This window comes from Lynx rufus, unplaced genomic scaffold, assembly GCF_022079265.1.
Source record: "Lynx rufus isolate CCGP_SWC_20201006 ecotype Redwood Valley unplaced genomic scaffold, mLynRuf1.p SCAF_29, whole genome shotgun sequence".
Lineage (NCBI taxonomy): Eukaryota > Metazoa > Chordata > Mammalia > Carnivora > Felidae > Lynx > Lynx rufus.
In genome coordinates, this window is record NW_025814844.1 from 391,050 (window position 1) to 410,757 (window position 19,708).

Consider the following 19,708-nt stretch of genomic DNA (forward strand, 5'->3'; position numbering starts at 1 on the left):
TGCCACTTATTCCATCTTTGGATCATGCTAATTATTAAAAGCATTTCCCAATAGGATCTTGAAAGATGTGAAGGGAATTTTTAAAAAATGAGGGGAGAATCTGAACTCAAATAAATGTGGGCAGTGTTGCATAGAGTATCTCTTGGCTGTGTAAGAATGTACCCTGTGTTATTATCTATGTGTATGTTAAAATGTAAAGGGGCCAAGCTCACCCACTCAAACTCCCACTCCTCCCAGAGAGAATCACTTGTGGTTGAATATATCCCTTTAGGCTTTAAACAGCCCCTTGGCCACCTGCCTGTCCTTGGGGCATCTGAAGACAGCCATGATGTGCCCTCAGAGGCTTCTTTTTCCCTGGTGAACAGCTCTTCTTCTGTTCTCTGTACTCAGGGGTCCTTCTCTATTGGGGCTGCCCTGCTTTGAGCACTTCTAGTGAGTACTCAGGATTAGGGTGCACCCAGGTGTGGGCTGATTGTGTGAGCTTCCTGTGCTCCTTCAGCAAATGCAGGCTGGCACTCAGCGGTGCTCAGGCCAGCCTCTGTGCCAGCCTCTCTGCCTCAGTGGTGAGTTCCACAGATGATTTTCCTGCTCTTGGGAGTGCACTTCATTGTCAAAGAAACAGGCAGGAAGCACACTACTCCTTCTTCCTTTTCTGCCTGAGTGCCTCTGTTTGACTATGATCTTTCTTTTCTTTTCTTTCTTTTCTTTTTTCTTTTTTTTTATTATTATTATTTTATTTATTTATTTATTTTTTAACGTTTATTTATTTTTGAGACAGAGACAGAGCATGAACGGGGGAGGGTCAGAGAGAGGGAGACACAGAATCTGAAACAGGCTCCAGGCTCTGAGCTGTCAGCACAGAACCCGACGCGGGGCTCGAACTCACAGACCGCGAGATCATGACCTGAGCCGAAGTCGGATGCTTAACTGACTGAGCCACCCAGGCACCCCTCTTTTTTTTTTTTTTTAAAGATTTTTTTTTTAAGTAATCTCTATACACAATGTGGGGCTCGAACTCACAACCCTGAGGTCAAGAGCCTCATGCTCTACTGAGTGAGCCGGCCAGGGTGCCCTGACTCTGATTTTTGTTACATTTTGTCTCTCTTCTCTTTCCAGGCCCTCTTCCACTTCCACAGAGCTGTAAGAATTTTTTAAAAGAGTTCTTTCTTTTTCTTTTTCTCTTTCTTTCTTTCTTTCTTTCTTTCTTTCTTTCTTTCTTTCTTTCATGAATTAATTTATTTTGAGAGAGACAGAGACAGTGTGAGTAGGGGAGGGGGAGAGAGAGAGGGAAACAGGGCACTGTCAGCAGGGAGTCCAATGTGAGGCTCAAACTCACCAACCATGAGATTATGACCTGAGCTGAAACCAAGAGTTGGACATTTAACCAACTGAGCCAACCGTCTAGCCATCCAGGCACCCTACGAGTTATTTCTTTTTATTTATTTTATTTTATTTTATTTTTATTTTATTTTTTTTTAAACCACAAATCTGATCATCTCTCTCTCTTTCTCTCTCTCTTTTTCTTTTTTTTTAATATTTGCTTATTTTTGAGAGGGACAGAGAGACAGAGCATGAGCAGGGGAGAGGGAATGAGAGAGAGAGAGGGAGATACAGAATCTGAAGCGGGCTCCAGGCTCTGAGCCATCAGTGCAGAGCCCAACATGGAGCCCAAACTCACAAACTGTGAGATCATGACCTGAGCTGAAGTCAGACGCTTAACCAACTGAGCCACCCAGGTGCCCCAATCTGATCATTTCATTTCCAGCTTAAAAACTTACAGTGACCCCTTCCCCTCCCTTTGCATACATCCCAAACCCTTGATCCTTGGCTGTGCAGTTCCTGTCTTCTGCCTCCATCTCTGCCTACCACACGCTGGCTAGCTCAGCCACACAGGACTTAGTCCTTATTTCATAGTGTCTATATGGGAAATGCCCTCTGATCACAAACTACTTACCTTATTTATTGGTCATGATCTTACGGTTTACACACATTTATAATGGAATATTATTCAGCCTTAAGAAAGGAGATTTTGCTGTGTGTAACAACATGGATGAACCTGGAGGACATTATGCTAAGTCAAATAAGCCAAACATGGAAAGAAAATAAAAGAAAATAAACAGCATGATTTCACTTACATGTGGACATTTTATTCATAAGTGTTCAATGATTGACTTTATTTTTCTGATTTTGAAACATCTAATAATATGCATTTTTGTCCTAATTTTGGTGGTAAAATACCTTGGGGTCCTGTGGATCTCAAATGTTTGCATCTGTCAACCTTTAAAAAGGTGTAATTTTTTTCTTCCTACATTAAGTTATATTGTCTGTGTTGAAAATACTAGGATGTGATTATATCTGAGCTTTGACCTGAAACACCCCCCCAAGAGGGGTGGCATCACTCTCCAAGTGTTTGAAATCTGGCCTTTACCACCCCCCACCTTTTTTTTTTGAGAGAGAGGGTGCAAGTGAGCGAAAGGCAGAAAGAGAGTTAGGGAGGAGAGAAAGAGAAAGAAGCGGCCTCACCCGAAGCAGGGCTCAAGCTTACCTGATGTGGGACTTGAACTCATGAACTGTGAGAGATGACCTGAGCTGAAGTCAGATGCTTAACTAACTGAGCCACCCAGGTGCCCTCCAGTCTTTACTTCTTAATTAAAAAACAAAGGATTGGAGTATAAACAAAAGCAAACTATACACTTTTGTTGGTTATTGAGGAGTCAGCTTGATCAGCTTGAGGAAGTATTCTGGTGGTTTGTTAACGTGACTGATTTTCTGGTTCTCCTCCCCTCTGCCAGTGTCTTGCTTACCTGATGGGAGTGCCCTGGAGCCCGATCACTACTTCTCCACCATCAGTTCCAGCTTTTCAGTTTCTCCTCTTTTCAATGGCATCACCTATAAGGAATTCAGTATTCCACTAGAAATGCTTCGAGAACTCTTAAACTTGGTAAGGAAAGCTTTGGTGGAACAAGAGATCCTGTGTACATCTAGCAGTAAAATTGTTAGTGGTGTTGGCCTGTGTTTTTTTTTTTTTTTTTTAAGAAAAACTAGGAGATTTTCAGTATTTCAGAACACCAGTTAGAAGTCATAAATTTTCGATTAAGGAAGGAAGGAGAGTAGTATTCGTGGAGTCATTTGTGTGCTATATTGTCACTGAATCCTTGCAGCACTTGTGTGGGAGAGGCAGCCATTCATCCACATTTTAGAGGTAAGGCAGTCAGTGCCAAATACATCAAGGAACCATAGGCAAAGGGCAGAGATAGGGCTCAGCCCAGGGAGTCTGATCCCCAGTCTAGTTCCTATTACACCTGACTCCCTCCCATGCGCTGCTCTTTTTAGATCAGTACAAAACCTAAATTTTTCATATTTGGGTATCTAGGAATGACTGCTGAAGTGAAGTCAGAGAAGACATTGGTGCCATTGTCCCAGTCCCAAAATAGATGGGTCTTTGATCCAGGGACTCTGAAGGTGTTATGATTGAGCTGGGTTGCTTTGAAATAGATTCAAGTGGGTAGGTAGGGGTGGAGATGTTATCAGGGACAGACCCTAAAGATGGGATTTTCTGTTTTGGAAAGAATGAGAGGGAACAAGGATGACACTTTTGAAAGCACAAAGCATGTGCCGGAGAGAGCAGCCATCTCCTTCAGTGTGGCATGTGAACAGAAGTCACTCAAAAAGGATGGCTTTAGGCTGAAGATGTAGGAAGACATTAAAGCATTGGCAATAATTACTGAGGATAGAGCCACAATGAATTACTAATTGCATGTCCCAGATGGAACATGGCCTGGGTGGCCTTCTCAGATGATCAAGTGACTTTCAAGTATCATGTCAAAAATCCCAACTGAAGGCTGCATGTTTCAGACTCTTCATAGAGGAAATTATTTTTTCCAGTATATTTTAATTTCTCAAGGTTAGCTTTTCTTCTAGGCAGTTTTTCATTTCTTCTCCTGGAATGTTGTTTATCATTGTCTGTACATTAAAAAAAAATCTACTTCTTTAAGTACTACCATGGGGGTGGCAGGCTGTTTTTACCCAGACGTTCCATGGTTGACAGAATGGTTCCTTTCTGTACTAAGTGCTGGTACAGAGACCGGGTAGAAATAATATCTTCTGTTAGAATGTATGCTGTACTCTGAGTACCTAGGCAGCTTCAGATGAGCCAGTGCACGAGGCCTGTGGGAAGAGGCAGAGTCATCAGGGCTGAGGACCATCTGTGAAGGTGTCCCTGATGTCTGGGAGAAGGTTTGGATAAATTGTTAGTGATGCCGAGTCTGAACGCTTTCACATTCTGGAAATGGAAATCTAATGTCAGCAAATTTGAGGGAGTTGGTTCCTTTCCTGCTTTTATGTTATTCCCAATCGAGGGCAAGAAAACACATCCAAGTGATGGCAGAATTAAGGACATTTTGTGTGTGTAGTTTGATGTGGAGCTATCATGAGTATATTGCTGGCCAGTCATTTCCATCCCATTTTTCACGCTCGTTCTGTGGATTTATCTGTCAGCATGATTTGTTCTTTAGTTGAAGGAGCTGCCATTCCTGTCTCTCACTGTGTTCATCAGGTGCCTCATGCGATCCTATTTCCCTAATAGGTGAAGAAGATTGTCGAGGAGCCTGTTCTCAAGTCCTTGGATGCAGTTGTAGCCAGCGTGATAGAGGTACATCCCTTTTGAGGGCACCACCCTGAGGTCAGCCTGACATGAACTTGTGCATGGAGAGAACAGGAAGGGTGTTTTTTTTGGGGGGGGGGGGTGGGGGGGATAGGGCGGGTGGCTGGAGAGACAGGCTTGTCAGTGAGTTTCCAGTTTAGTCCCCATAATGGCAATGCAGCTGCCACCCGAGAGCTTGCTCTGTTCCGGTTCTTTTTAATAGATCATCTCACAGCGGTCTGGTGGCCCCTTGATTGTCTTTCTCTTCATTTCCCATAAGATGGCCAAAGATAGTGAGCATTCAGCCCAGAAGGGTGGTTCGCCCTTCTGGGATGCAGGGAGCAGCCCCCCAATAGGCATCTCTGGATAGCTTGAGTTTATCTGTTGTTTTCCTCTGGCTGATGCTTGAGAGTGTGAGGAGAATAATTGAAGTGTTCCAAGTGGTGAATCATGATAAACGGTCGTTCTGTCTCTCTAATGCTACATCAGGGGTATAATACCCATGCCTCTCCCTGGAAGGCAAAGGGAGGTCCAGGGGAGAGTTTCTGTAGCATGGTCATGTGCCTCTGCTCCCTCACAGGCCAATCCTAGTGCTGATCTCTACTACACCACATTCAGCGACCCTCTCTACGTGGCCATGTTCAAGATGCTACGTGATACTCTGTACTACATGAAAGGTAAAGGTGGTTTGTGCCCACGTGTGACAATGATGACACTAGGCTCCAGGCCACTGCCGCAGGTCTGTGCTTCCTTTCTGCTGGGGCCACTTAAAAACACATAGGTAACATGTCACATTACTGAGATTTGAAGAAAAAAGCAAGTAAGAAAAAAAAACTCTCATAATCCTGTGCCCCTTTTACCATCCATGACAGCTTCTTTGGTGGATTTATTTCCTCAGGAGCTTTCCTGACATGGCCATATTGTAGTGTCCTGATCACCTGAATATGTATATAATTCAACGTGTCTATTTCAGATATCTTAAAAAGTTAAAAAATAAGAAAATGAGGCACTTATAATCTTGTAACTCAGAGAAAAAGTGTCTTAATAGTTTAGCATGTGCACACACACAAGTTTAGCCCTTCCTTCCAGTTACCCTTTAGTACATTTTTAAAACATGTTTTCTGCATTCTTCTCTTATGTTACAGAGCACTTTTTGTCAATATAAGTTTTTCTTTTTTGAGTTTATTTTGAGAGAGAGAGCGCAAGAGGGGGAAAGACAGGAAGAGAATCTCAAGAAGGCTCCACACTGTCAGTGCAGAGCCCAATGCAGGGCTCGAACTCATGAACCTTGAGATCATGACCTGAGCCAAAGTCTGGCACTTAACTGACTGAGCCACCCAGGCACCCCTCAACATAAGTTTTGATCAGTGTGTAATATTTGGTCAAGCAGATGTACTGTAATCTAGTTAGCTGTTTTCCTAATTCAATTTTAAGAGCTCCTGGGATTGAGTCTGGCTGGGGCCCCAGCGAATGTTAAGTTCACAAATGAGGGTGCAGGGGACTGGGCTCAGCCTGACCCCTAGGAACCCCGAGGCTTCTCTCCCCACCTGAGTTGCATGTTGCCAGCTCCCTTGGCTCTTCTGACTTGTGCCCATCACAGAGGTTCTTCTGATTTTTCAGGCCCCAAGGATGAGAGTTTGAAGAAGCTGTGAACTCTGGGTACCCCAAAGATCCAGCCCTGTAGCCAGGGAATTCTCTTCTTCAGACTGCAACCAGATTTTGCCCTTAGCTGATAGCCAACAACCTTCTTGTAAAAAAAAAAAAATTGGGGCACCTGGGTGGCTCAGTCGTTGAGTGTCCCAACTCTTAGTTTCGGCTTGGGTCATGATCTCATGGTTCCTGAGATCAAGCCCCACATTGGGCTTTGTGCTGACAGCCTAGAGCCTGCTTGGGATTCTCTCTCTCCCTCTCTCTCTGCCCCTCCCCAACTCGCTCTGTCTCTCAAAATTAAATAAATAAACTTAAAATCACCAAAGTATTTCTTATTGTTAGTTGGACCAGTGTCTGTGATGATACATGCCAGTTTCTCTGTTTCATACATATGGGTTTTAGTATATTGACTGCTTAAAACAACATGGCTCTCACTTACCTGGGAAATGGTTGTTTTCTTTGAGTGCCAGGTGGCATGTGTGCTGAGAGGCAGCACAGCCTATTCAAGCTCTTCCCACTGGGCACTCTTGAAACCAAAGGAGCCAGTGGCAGACCTACTCCTCTTGGGTATCTGTTAGAGAAAGACCATAGAGCTGCCGCCTGAATTTTGGTGGTTTTGTTTCCACCTGCAATGCCTGCTCTCTTTCCCACAGACCTCCCAACCTCCTTTGTGAAGGAGATCCATGATTTTGTGCTGGAGCAGTTCAACACGAGCCAGGGGGAGCTTCAGAAGATTCTGCATGATGCAGACCGGATCCACAATGAGCTGAGCCCCCTCAAGCTGCGTTGCCAGGCAAATGCTGCCTGTGTGGACCTCATGGTCTGGGCTGTGAAGGATGAGCAAGGTAAGCATTGGCGTCTGCTGTGCCCCAGATGTCTGGTGTCTTGTCCCACAGTTTAGGAAACTGGACATGGGAGGAGGTGATGGGCAAGGCCACAGGGCCTGTGTGTTCTTTCCACTGCTTCCTGCTGGTTTTTGAGGCTTTTATATGAAGTGGGAGCTCCGTGCTGGAGGAAAAGGGGCTTGTCTAGGGTGAACAGCAGAATGGGAAGCACGTAGCAGACTGTGGATGGCTGCCACGCGCAGAGCACTGAGGACAAGAGGCTCAGGGCCAGCAGAGAGGAGAGAGCAGTCACATACAATGCAGGATGGTGTTTTCACAACAGAAAAGGAACAGAGATGAGTTTTCAGTTAAGGATGCCTGCCTGTAAATACTTCTTGGTGTAACCACTTATTATTAATAAAGCCTGCACAAAGTATGCCTCTGGGCTTTTAGTTATGTGATTAATTGGTGAACATGTATTTTGTAAAATTGACCTTTGCTAATTGTCCACACCCTCCTCTGATTTTGAATTTAGGTGCAGAAAATCTTTGCATCAAGCTGTCTGAGAAGCTGCAGTCTAAGACATCCAGCAAAGTCATCATTGCCCATTTGCCCTTGCTTATCTGCTGTCTGCAGGTCAGTCTCACTGACACTGGAGAAGCTTCGATCCCATCAACAAAGCTTTCTTGTTACATCATTCAGGCTCTGATTAGCATACCAGCAGCAGAGTCTGAGCTGTTGTCTTTTTTTTTTTTAATGTTTATTTGTTTATTTTGAGAGAAAGAGGGTGAGTGGGGGAGGGGCAGAGAGAGAGGGAGGAATCCCAAGCAGGCTCTGTGCTGTCAGTGATGAGCCCAACATGGGGCTCAGTCCCACAAACCATGAGATCATGACCTGAGCCAAAATCAAGAATCGGATGCTTAACCAATTGAGTCACCTATGCACCCTTGAGCTGTTGTTGTCTTTAGGAACTTGAACTAGAGCCTGCTATGGACACAGTTCACCAATGAGTGGGAGTCACTGCTGACAGTGTGCCAGGGATTTCTGTCATTTCCAGACACAACTGAGTACTCCTTTGTGAAGAGGCTGCCCTGTATCTACTGGGCCATTCCCAAGGTCGCAGGCGAAGTGTTGAAGACATCTCCTGAGGTCTACAGTGCCAGCTCTGCTCTCTTATCTTGCTGAAATACAAACCCCAGTAACTCTGAATTTGCCGTTGTTCAAAAATCATACTGTATACCCTTTCTCCCCTAAATTTGTTTCCAAAAGAAATGGACACACTTTAGCAATATATCTCCCTTTAGGCTGAGCAGAGTCTAGACCCTCCTTTTTTTCTGTCTTGTTTTGCCCCATGGCCAAAGTGGCCTTGGAAGATTTGACCTTGGAAGTTTCTGGTCAAACTTGTGTATCTGAAGCATTCAGCGTCTCACTGCTTGGACCTGCTCAGCCGGCCACAACCTGGGTTGTGTGACAGGTCGATGGTGTGTTACAGGGTCTGGGCCGCCTGTGTGAGAGGTTCCCGGTGGTGGTACATTCGGTGACGCCATCTCTGCGGGACTTCCTGGTTGTTCCATCCCCCGTGCTGGTGAAGCTCTATAAGTGCCACAGTCAATACCACACAGGTAATGGATGGCTGTACCCAAAGCTATCTCTCCAGTCCCTACGCGCCATGTGCTCTTGAGGCTCCAAGAAAAGATCCACATGACCTTGTGTGCAAGCCCACCATCGTTTTGTGACTGAGAGGTTGTGGCTGGGCTGCAATCCTGCACTGTACTTTGGCTCATTCCTTCTTCACGCCTTTCTTCATGGCTTTCCTTACATGACCCCCTCCAGGCTTCAGTTCTTTCCTTCCTCCACCCTCCCCTTGCATATACTCCTATGACTGAGGGGTTTTAGCTCTCTCTGTCACTGAGGCAGTATAAAGCATGAATCCAGTGTGTCCCAGACACTGGGCCAGGAACTGTCCATGCTCCATCTCAGCTAGTCCCTATCCCTGCCTTGTGAGTGTATTTTCATGTTTCTATAACAATGGCACAGGTTCAGAGCAAATCTGGTCACCTGTAACCATTAGCATTCATTAACACCTGCTGGGGCTCTAATGTATTGCTTATCCCACCCAGTCCTGTGCAGGTGGATGCTTTATTCTCTCCCTTCAGATGAAGAAACCCAGTCTTCAGCAGGTGAAAGACTTTTCCCTGGACCCCGGGACAAGTAGGGGTCTCTGTGGCTCTAAGGCTCCTGCTCTCACACTCACCCCCTACCCTTACCCGTTTTGCACGTTAGCTAGATAACCTTTGGTGATAGGGCATGTCTCACCCTCGGGGCTGGGTGCCTGTGGGTGCTCATCAGGACTTTTGAACTGTTTCTTAAGAAATTGCTGTGTTACATATTTATCACTTTGCAACTTAAATATTTTTCCCTTTGTTTAAACATGTTTGTTTCATCCTTCCTCTTCTCACTTTTGTTTCTGAAATGTTTGTTCAAATCATTTTATTTATTTATTTATTTTTTTCAACGTTTATTTATTTTTGGGACAGAGAGAGACAGAGCATGAACGGGGGAGGGGCAGAGAGAGAGGGAGACACAGAATCGGAAACAGGCTCCAGGCTCTGAGCCATCAGCCCAGAGCCTGACGCGGGGCTCGAACTCACGGACCGTGAGATCGTGACCTGGCTGAAGTCGGACGCTTAACCGACTGCGCCACCCAGGCGCCCCTGTTCAAATCATTTTAGAGGGGTTGCTTTTATAAGCTAAAAATGATCAGCATATTATTTTGATTTTGAATTATGGAAAAGGGGATGGGAAATGACAGGCTTAACTAGATACATACTTGAATTTTTACATTTAGTTGCTGGTAATGATATAAAAATCAGTGTAACCAACGAGCATTCTGAGTCAACCCTGAATGTCATGTCGGGAAAGAAGAGCCAACCCTCCATGTATGAGCAGCTCCGGGACATTGCCATTGACAACATCTGCAGGTGGGAGACCGGCCAGAGGGAAGGGTGACCTGGGGAGGAAGGAAACAAGTTTTAGATACAGTTATTAAAAAATAAGAAACATTTGTAATTTTTTAAAGCTTGTTTCTGATTATTTAAACCTATAGCTGATTTAAAAAGAGGGATTATTTCATATTAAAAAAATAAAGCTTCTTGCTTTTCTTTTCCTGATCACAAACGTAATTAAAAACAGAAAATTTATAGAATGTATAGAAAAGTAGAAGGAAAGGAATTATCCATCAGCCTGCCATCCAGAGTAACAATAGATTGTCACGTTTCTTCTTTTTTTCTTCTGTGTAATTTTTAGTGTAAGAAATGCGGTTTATATGATCACGTGACCTTGCTGCCCAGGCTCCTGCTATGTGAACTCTTGCTCTCCGAACTCAGGAACCACACATATTCTAATTTATGTGAAAATATATCTTTCCGTCTGAATTCTGGCTCCTTGCTGTCTGAAGCCCAATTGAGAGAATGTGGTGGCCCCTTTCTATCAGACACATGCTCTTCTCTGCCTGTGTCCTCAGAGCCAAACAGATTCAGAGAGTGAGAGATGCCTGAAAAGATTTTGTGTCCTTACGGGCTTTTAAAAGTTCCCCTTTTCTTTAGAAAATAAGCATTTCTCCATACTATTAAAACCTTGATATAATATTTAATATTCCCTCAGCTGTCCTGGGACCATCTGTCTTGAATTAGTTACTGTGACTTTTGTTAAGGAACAGTGCTGGAAGTTTTAAATTGGGATTAGGGTAACATTCTGAAGGAAACTGTTCTGGTCAAATAATGAAGTTACTGTTTCCGACTGAGATATTTATCAAGTGGGCAAAATCTGCAGCAATTCTTTGAATTCATTCTGTGTAATGACTTTCATTCAGATTTCTGGCGAAAAAGTGCTCAGAGCAGTTCTTTAAACTCTGTAGACCTGACAAAGGGGAAAAAGCAAACACAAAACACTCATCTGTTGTTCTGATACCAGTGCTGTGTGGGTTTCCTTATGTCCCAGGTGCCTGAAAGCTGGCTTGACTGTGGACCCAGTGATCGTGGAGGCCTTCCTGGCCAGCCTCTCCAACCGGCTCTACATCTCCCAGGAGAGTGACAAGTATGTCCCATCCCTGAGGGGGCAGCCAGGTGTTCCCTGCAGGGCTACCTGGGGAGCCACCCGGTGTCTTGCATGTTTGTGCTCTTTCTTGCAGTCTGGAGTTGTGCATCAGATCTGTCCCAGGATTTAAGTTCAAACCTACCGTAGAGTATCAATCCTGGACCACTGTTTGGGAGCAGAGAAAGATGTCTGTCTTACTGCCCAGTGCCAGGGACTTTATGTTTCTTCTGGTAGTTAACAATTCCAGGCTGCCACTGTCAGATGACTGTGGTAACGTTTGTTCCGGTTAGCTGTAGCTTGTGAAGCTTCTGGGTTTCATTTCCCAGAGGACTGTTCTGAGAATGCCTCTGTTCTTCCCTCCCATAGAGACGCTCACTTGATTCCTGACCACACCATCCGAGCCTTGGGACACATTGCAGTGGCCCTGAGGGACACTCCAAAGGTCATGGAACCGATTCTGCAGATCCTGCAACAGAAATTCTGCCAGCCCCCTTCCCCCCTTGACGTTCTCATCATCGACCAGCTAGGCTGCCTGGTTATCACCGGAAACGTAAGGCAGGACCTGCTGTGAAACCCACTACCCTGTGCAAGCTTTGTTACACTCCTTTGACTATCAGGAATGTTGAAATAGATTAAATTTACCCTGTAGAATTAAATGCTCACAACTGTCTTGACATTGAACAGGGAGATTTTTTCCAAGTAAAAGAGAATAGTATCATGGTTCCATAAGAGCTAGGGAAAAGAGAGGTTTCTTTAAACTTATTTCATGCTGATGTTAATAACATGTAATAGGATTTACATTGAAACCATCTCCCTTTTAGCCTTTGAGGTTTGCCTAAAGCTTTAGGAATGGATGCCCTTGATGGTCTTTCAGGGCCTTATTATGGTCCATGCATGATTCCAGAAGCTTTCCCTCTGAATGATGGGGCCTTTTCCATGTATCAAGGAGTGCTTTCATGGAGAAGTCATGACATGGTTTAACTGTCCCTCACTCTCTTCCAGCAATACATTTATCAGGAAGTGTGGAATCTCTTCCAGCAGATTAGTGTGAAGGCCAGCTCTGTCGTGTACTCAGCTACTAAAGATTACAAGGATCATGGCTATAGGTAACTCTCTAGACCTCATTGTCACTTTAGATCATGACAGTTTTTAGCCGTCTTTGAAAGTGTGAAGTTTGGGGATTTATTTTTTGAATAAACTTTTCTTCCTACAAAAGCATTATGTACTTCAAATTAGTGCATTCACAACCAGGAGGGAAAGACCCCATGCGACTGCCATCTGGAGCTGACCATGTCAGTGTCATTACCCCAAACCCTCCGTGACTCCAGACAGGCTCATAGTGTCCACCCAGCTTACCCACTTTTTTATGTAACAGCACATAAGCCATGCCATTAACGTTCCTCCATATGCCTGTCATCTTTAATGGCTGTGTAGTGTTCCATCATATAGCAGCATGGAGATTTTTTTTTTTAATGTCTATTTATTTTTGAAACAGAGACAGAGCGTGAGTGGGCGAGGGGCAGAGAGGGAGACACAGAGTCTGAAGCAGGCTCCAGGTTCTGAGCTATCAGCACAGAGCCCAATATGGGGCTTGAACTCACAGACCGCGAGATCATGACCTGAGCCAAAGTCAGACGTCCAACCAAGTGAGCCACCCAGGTGCCCCAGCACTGAGATATTTCTAACTAGTCCCTAGCTTGGATGTTATTTTCCAGTTTTTCTGCTGGCAAGTGCTACGTTAAACAATCTAATAGCTGCATATCTGTGAGTGTCTCTGATGCTTTCCTCAGGATAGATTCCCAGGGGTGGGATTTGGAGGGCCAAAGGGAGTAGACATTTTACATCTTCACATGTTTGATATTTGTGTAAAGTCTGGCTGGTTTTTCCAGAAGTCCAAGATATGCTTCCTTGTCTATTCCTTCCCCTTACTGGGAATGTCATAAGGGCAGGGCATATCTTTCCATATATGGAGGATCTCAATAGAATTTGACAGATCAAGGGAAGAGAGGGACAGAGAGGTGGGGCAGGGAGGAAGAGATGTTGCCCTTTTGTTGGCATTTATGGTCTCCCTTCCTGATCGTTACCTGCAGGCCTTGCTCTGAGATTCTGAGTCAATTTAGTGGGTGGGAGTGTGGCTGTGTGACCTCCAAAAATGATCTCACCTTCTCTGTGCCTCCATATTTTCATCTGTCAAATGAATGCCTGTCTCTAGTTGTGTGGGTAATTGAGATCATATGTGGGAAAGCTCTCGATAAATGCAAGCTCTTGGCATTGTCATTTCTTTGCCTTCTCACTGCCTCCATTGAGAGCCTAGGCTACCAGAACAGCCTAAGGACTAGTTTAGGGAGGCAGTCAGCTCACCTCCCCTTTATCTATCCTGGTCTCTGTGAAGAAACTGACACATGGACCAAAACAACTCTTTCCCTCATTGCTTCCTTGTCCTGAAAGTGACTCCTGTACCTCCTTGGCCTTCACATCTTCTCCTCCGTGTCTTTGCCCCTGCTGTTTTCCTTCTGACCCTTGCCTCTATCTTACTGCTGTGGGCAGTACTTGGCCTTCTCCATGCCCACCAACTCTTCAACTTCTGACTCCAGTTCACCCTTCCATTAAGCCTTTTCTGATACTGCCACTAGAAGTGGTTTGTCCTCTTCCTTACCAGTGAAAGCTTTTATTTTCCCTTACCTCCCAGGATTTCACGTGTCTGTGAAGGGGGTGCTGTTTGCTCAGAGATTTCCAGGGGTCAGACGGTGTGGTGTGCTCAGTATTTCACACAGAGTGTTTCATTCCTCGTAAACCCTGTGAAGAAGGAATTATTTTATTTCTGCTTTACTCAGGGATGAGCCTCTCACCTGGGGTCACATAGCATGCAAGTGGCAGGCTCTGGCTGCCCCCAGCACCTTCAGAAGCCAGGCCAGCCTTGCTGGTTTGCTGTCTCTGGCTGGGGAGGGCATCATCAGCTTCATGTCCAGGGGTTATGTGGGGCCAGCACTGTCCTGATGTAGGTTGTCCCAGAGCCACTGAGTGCTTCCTAAGTGTCTGATGTGAGCTAATACTGTGGGCTGGAGGTAGTGTGGGGAAGAAGCTGATCATCAAAGGAAAGTTTTATAGATGGTAATAGTGAATTAAGGGTACCTATAATTTGAAAGGAAAGCAGGGTCCAGCCAGGATTTTAGCTATGTAATGGGCTCTCGACACTCAGAAAACAGTATCCTAAGACCTTCACAAGTTCCATAGGTGTGGATTCCTGGAACCTAAACAGTTCCCCAAGGTCCTTAATGCATGTCTGGAGAGGTTAAAGCCATTTCTATAGCAGCTGACTTTCCTTTAGGAGCTGGTGTTCACAGAGAGGTTCATCCCCCTCTGGAGGGCTCCTCTGTTCACAGGCACTGAGAGGGGTGTGATGAGGCAGGAGTTAGTCAGCCTCACCCCTGCAGTGTAGGCCCTTGTGTTGTGGCAGCTGTCATTTCTCTCTCCACCAGGCACTGCTCCCTGGCAGTGATCAATGCCCTGGCCAACATTGCAGCCAACATCCAGGACGAGCACCTTGTGGACGAGCTGCTCATGAACCTGCTGGAGCTGTTTGTGCAGCTGGGGCTGGAGGGGAAGCGCGCCAGCGAGCGGGCCAGCGAGAAGGGGCCCGCCCTGAAGGTAGGCAGGAGGAGGACAGTCACCCTGGGGCATCTGGTAAAATGCAAGAACAAAGGGGTTAAGGTTCCTTCTCAGGGATTCTGAGAGGGTGGTTTTTTTGTAGGACCATGTCTGGCTAGTAGCAGCTACCTCCTTCAGCCCAGGGTGGTAAGTGACAGCAACCTAGTGTGGATTCCCCCAGACCCCACTCTTTCTTCTCTCAGTCATCATGAAGTCAGGGGACTGAGGCTTTCATCAGAACTCAGTGACAACATGAGAAGGGCCCGATCTGACCTAATCTTGGGCTCTCCAGGGAGACAGGTCCACAGGAACAGACAAAACGACAGGTCTCGAGGTCCCAAATAGACAGAATAGGGGGGTTGAAGTGGGTTAAGCCTCCTTTCCCATCATCTCCCCTTTGACATGTCATGTTGGCACCAGTCTCTCTTCCAGACTTCCCACCTTTGTCCTCCTTTGTCTTTTCCTCCCACCTCCCCTCCTCTCCTTTCCCTTCCCCTTCCCCTTCCCCAGACAGTTGCTGTTTGCCTACTGTGTGCCTAGATCAGGGATCAGCTCACCTTTTCTGTAAAGGGCCAGATTATATTTGTTTTAGGCTCTGTGAGCCATATAGTCTCTGCTGCAACTAAGCTCTCTTCTGGTGGCATAAAGCCAGTTAAAGAATGGGTGGGTGGCTGTGCTCCTGTGAAACTTTATTTCTAAGAACAGGTGGTGGGTCATACTTGGCCATCGGCCACAGTTTCTTGACCCTTGTTGTGGGTGCTGGGGATATGGAAGTGAGTAGGCAGACAAGTTGCCTTCTCCTGCAGACAGCAAAAACAAAGCGGGACAGTGAGGTGAGGGGCATTTTAGATCGGGCTGTGTGAGGTTCTGAGGAGGTGACAGCTAAGTTGGAAACTAAATGAAAAGGAGCCCTCTGTGTGAAAATCTTGGCCAAGGGGGAGTAGCTGGTACAATATGGGGTTCTGAAACCCTTCACTCTAATTTAGCCTTCCTCTGCTGGACTCCTCCGACAGTAATCTGGGTGACTGATTTCTTTTTTTCTTTTTTTACATTTTTTTTTAATGTTTATTTATTTTTGAGAGAGAGAAAGAGATAACATGAGTAGGGGAGGAGCCGAGAAAGGCTCTGGGCTCTGAGCTGTCAGCATAAACCTGACATGGAGCTTGAACTCACAAACTGTGAGATCATGACCTGAGCTGAAGTCGAACGCTTTACCAACCAAGCCACCCAGGAGCCTCCAGGAACCTACCTTTTAGAGTTATTTATTTTTTTTTCTAGTTATTTTTTAAGTAAGCCCACATTTTCCATAAGTTGGAAAGAATATATGTTTATTATAGAAAAGATGCAGAAACCTATAACTAATAAAGTAAAAAGCACCCATAATCCCTCTACTCATTGCTGACATTTTGAAAGACTTCCTCCTAGATTTTTTAATGTTTATTTATTTTTGTGTGTGTGAGAGAGAGAGAGAGAGACAACGTATGAGTGGGGGAGGAGCAGACAGAGAAGGAACTGCAGAATCCGAAGTAGGCTCCAGGCTCTGAGCTGTCAGTGGGGCTCAAACTCACAAACTGTGAAATTATGACCTGAGCTAAAGTTGGACACTTAACTGACAGAGACTGACAGAGCCACCCAGGTGCCCTCCTTACTAGATTTTTTTATGCAGATATATTTATTTTACATAATTGGGATTATATCATAGCATACTCTGAAATCCTGATTTTGCTGTGGGGACTTTCCAAGGATGAGTAAATATTTTTCAGAGAGTTGTCTTTTTTTTTTCAAGTTTATTTATTTTGAGAGACAGAGAAAGGAATGGGGGAGGGGCAGACAGAGGGGGAGAGAAATGATCCCAAGCAGGGGATGCAGGGCTTGAACTCACGAACCATGAGATCATGACCCGAGCCAAAACCGAGTCAGATGCTCAACTGACTAAGCCACCTGGGTGTCCCAAAAGCGGTCTTTTTAACAGCTGTGTGGTATTTCATTATACACAGGGGCCATGATTTATGTAATCGTTCTGGTTAACATGTTTCCCATTTTTTTGCTATTAAAATGATGTTGGGTGAGCATGTTTATATATCGCTTTGTATGTATCTCATAATTTCTTTGAAATTAACACTATGTTTGTCTTTTTTCTCTTTTAATGAAAGAAATACATGCTTCCGATGACTCGATTCCATTCTTTTCTAGGCTTCTAGCAGTGCGGGGAACTTGGGTGTACTCATTCCTGTAATCGCTGTGGTGAGTGTTCATTAACTGAGTGGTTTTATTTTCATTTTTTATTTTTTATTTTTTTGATATATGAAATTTATTGTCAAATTGGTTTCCATACAACACCCAGTGCTCATCCCAAAAGATGCCCTCTTCAATACCCATCACCTACCCTCCCCTCCCTCCCACCCCCCATCAACTGAGTGGTTTTAAACTTCAGATACTGTGACCATATTTTCAGTGGTGCCTAGGGGTACACCGCAAATTCCTTAGCAGAATGCTGCGTGGAGGCCGCAGTGATTCTGTACATGTGCCACCTCCAGCTGTTCTGGAGGTGTTTCTGCCACCTACAGCTGTTCTGGGACTGTCCTATTGGTAGGTGCCTGCTGTGGCCATACCACCTCACTCCCTTTCTCCGTGCTCTGCCTGAGCCGCCTCGCCAGTTGACCAGGAAACACACTGTGGTTCCCTCTTGTGTGGCTCCCAAGTCTGAGGTGTGACTCTGGGTTTGTCCTGTGTCTCACAACCTGTTCTGGTGCCTCTGACAGTGGGCAGGCTCTGCTTCCATCCCCTCTCGGTCCCCTCCAGTGAGATGAGTCCTGGGGCCTCTGCACGGTGCCTGGTTCTTGGAGCTGCAGCCCTCAGTGCGCTCCGTGGGGGCATTGTTGACACAGTGGGCTGGTCATACTTTGGGGTACAGTCCTGCCCACTGCCATGGTAGGCAGCTCCCAACATAGGCCCCATCCTCTGCCATAGCACTTTCATGGTGGAGAGGCTGTCTCCATTTTGTCCTGTCTTAACCTACAGCCACCTCTTCCCATATGACCTTTGTAGAAGTTGTTTTCCCCTTTCTCCGTTCCCAGCTGCCAGTCCTAAGTCAGGGCCCCAGGTTCTAGTATTTGTTTTCATCTGTGATTCTCTAGCTTCCACTAAATCTACCTTCTAGTTAAGCCCTTGATTCTGCCTTCCAGTTCCTTCCCACTTCACCCCACCCCCAGTAGTTTGACTCTTGAGCACTCACATGCATGTCCCTTCACATGGAACGCCAGAGGGGCTGACCTCCCAAGCTGCCAGGGTGACCCAGGGGCCTAGAGGTCAGGCAGGTGGACAGAGAGGCACCTCTGCTGATCTAAGTTTCTGTACTTATTGCATTCTACATCATCACTCAGAATCTGGGGACGTTAGATGTCTGATTTTAGCTGGCCAAGGTGGGTGAAAAATAACAAACTGACTGCTTTGTTATCATTTACCTTTAAGATGTCACAGGTTGCACATTGTGGTGCATTCTGCTTCTATTCACCTTCCTTCTGCCTGTCCTTTCCTTTCTCCCTCACCCTGTAAGTAGCCAATTCTGGAGCAGGAGCTGATTTGCTTGCATCTGGGTCAGGGCAGTCTCCTTTTCCTGAATGTGCCTGAGGGGACAAGGGGGCCTACAAGTTTGCTTGTGTAGCTTCCACCTGTAGCTGCCTCCCTGTAATCATGGCTTTTCACTTCCCTTTGGGAATTTTACCACCTTCATACCTGCGATCAGGTGCTCTCCCACAGGCTTTGAGGATTTGAGAATGGCCAAGACTCTCAGCCATAGTATTTTTCATCACCATCTCCATTGGTTTTTAAAAACATAAACATTTTCTCTTTATACTTGATATTGACTAGTGTACAATTGTGTTTTAGAAGTACCACTGTACATGGATCCTTTGTTTGGATGGAGGAAAAGGTGAGGGGCATAAAGTCCATGGCACTCTTCTGGCCTATTAGAGGCAAGAAGGGCTGGCAGCAGGCTCCATGAGAGAGCAGGTTTTGGCAGCCAGGGAGCATGTTTGGGGTGACACTCGATTCAGTGAATTCTAGTGAGTTTGAACACCAGAATTCTGTGACCCAGGCACATGGGTACAGCATGTGTAGCTGTTATCATTTAGAGTTTAAATAAATGCATAGAAGAAATTCATAGAGGGCACTCTGCACTTCCTGGGAGCAATGACTGATGAGGTTGGTTGGGAATACATAGGGTTTAGGATCACAAGCGTCGGGGTTGGACTCCTGGTACTGTGTGTGTGATCCTGGGTGAGCATCACAGCTTCTCTATGCTTACTCTGCTCACAGAGCTTCTCAAAAAGATGGAGATGAACCTCTGAAGTGCTGGGTCAATGTAGGCATGACTGTTAGCAGTGATAGGCAAGCACACACTCACTTAAAATACTTTGTTTACTCCACTGCAGTGACCTTTTACATGAATAGAATAAGTATTGTAGTCTTAACAAAAGTTAATGGTTATATTATGGGGGAGGAAACAAATATTTGATTCTATTGCTCAACAAAGAGCACAGAGATCATGGGATCTTGTATTTGCTTTCTGGTTTACCCCTTGGACCCTCTGGGAGAAACTAGTTTCCAAAGCGTTTTTTAAAGAATGTTTGCCTTTCTTTCTTTCTTTCTTTTTTTCCTTTCTTTCCTTGCTTTTGGAAAAAGGTACTCTGTTTTGGATCTTTTGATGAGTGTCTCCAAGTACTTAGTTCAGTGGAAGAACCAGTGGGTTTGGGGCAGGAAGCCTGGGTGTCTGTCCAAATGCAGCTTATCAGTGACTTATCAGTAACCTTATGAGTCTGGAGGGAGTCACTGGAGGCCAGGTCATGTG

The 19,708-nt window shown here is 45.4% G+C and overlaps 1 protein-coding gene across 3 annotated transcripts in view; it reads left to right on the plus strand.

Annotated features, from left to right (window-relative positions):
- PI4KA (phosphatidylinositol 4-kinase alpha) overlaps positions 1 to 19,708 on the plus strand; it is a 112,592-nt gene that overhangs the window by 27,572 nt on the left and 65,312 nt on the right. For all 3 annotated transcript variants that reach the window (XM_047090196.1, XM_047090197.1, XM_047090195.1), the window contains exons 8-19: positions 2,793 to 2,941; positions 4,586 to 4,651; positions 5,223 to 5,319; positions 6,946 to 7,137; positions 7,652 to 7,752; positions 8,609 to 8,738; positions 9,965 to 10,097; positions 11,116 to 11,211; positions 11,578 to 11,761; positions 12,214 to 12,317; positions 14,691 to 14,859; positions 17,053 to 17,103. In XM_047090196.1, coding sequence (XP_046946152.1) covers positions 2,793 to 2,941; positions 4,586 to 4,651; positions 5,223 to 5,319; positions 6,946 to 7,137; positions 7,652 to 7,752; positions 8,609 to 8,738; positions 9,965 to 10,097; positions 11,116 to 11,211; positions 11,578 to 11,761; positions 12,214 to 12,317; positions 14,691 to 14,859; positions 17,053 to 17,103 — 1,472 coding nt within the window. The remainder of the gene's footprint in view (positions 1 to 2,792; positions 2,942 to 4,585; positions 4,652 to 5,222; positions 5,320 to 6,945; positions 7,138 to 7,651; positions 7,753 to 8,608; positions 8,739 to 9,964; positions 10,098 to 11,115; positions 11,212 to 11,577; positions 11,762 to 12,213; positions 12,318 to 14,690; positions 14,860 to 17,052; positions 17,104 to 19,708) is intronic.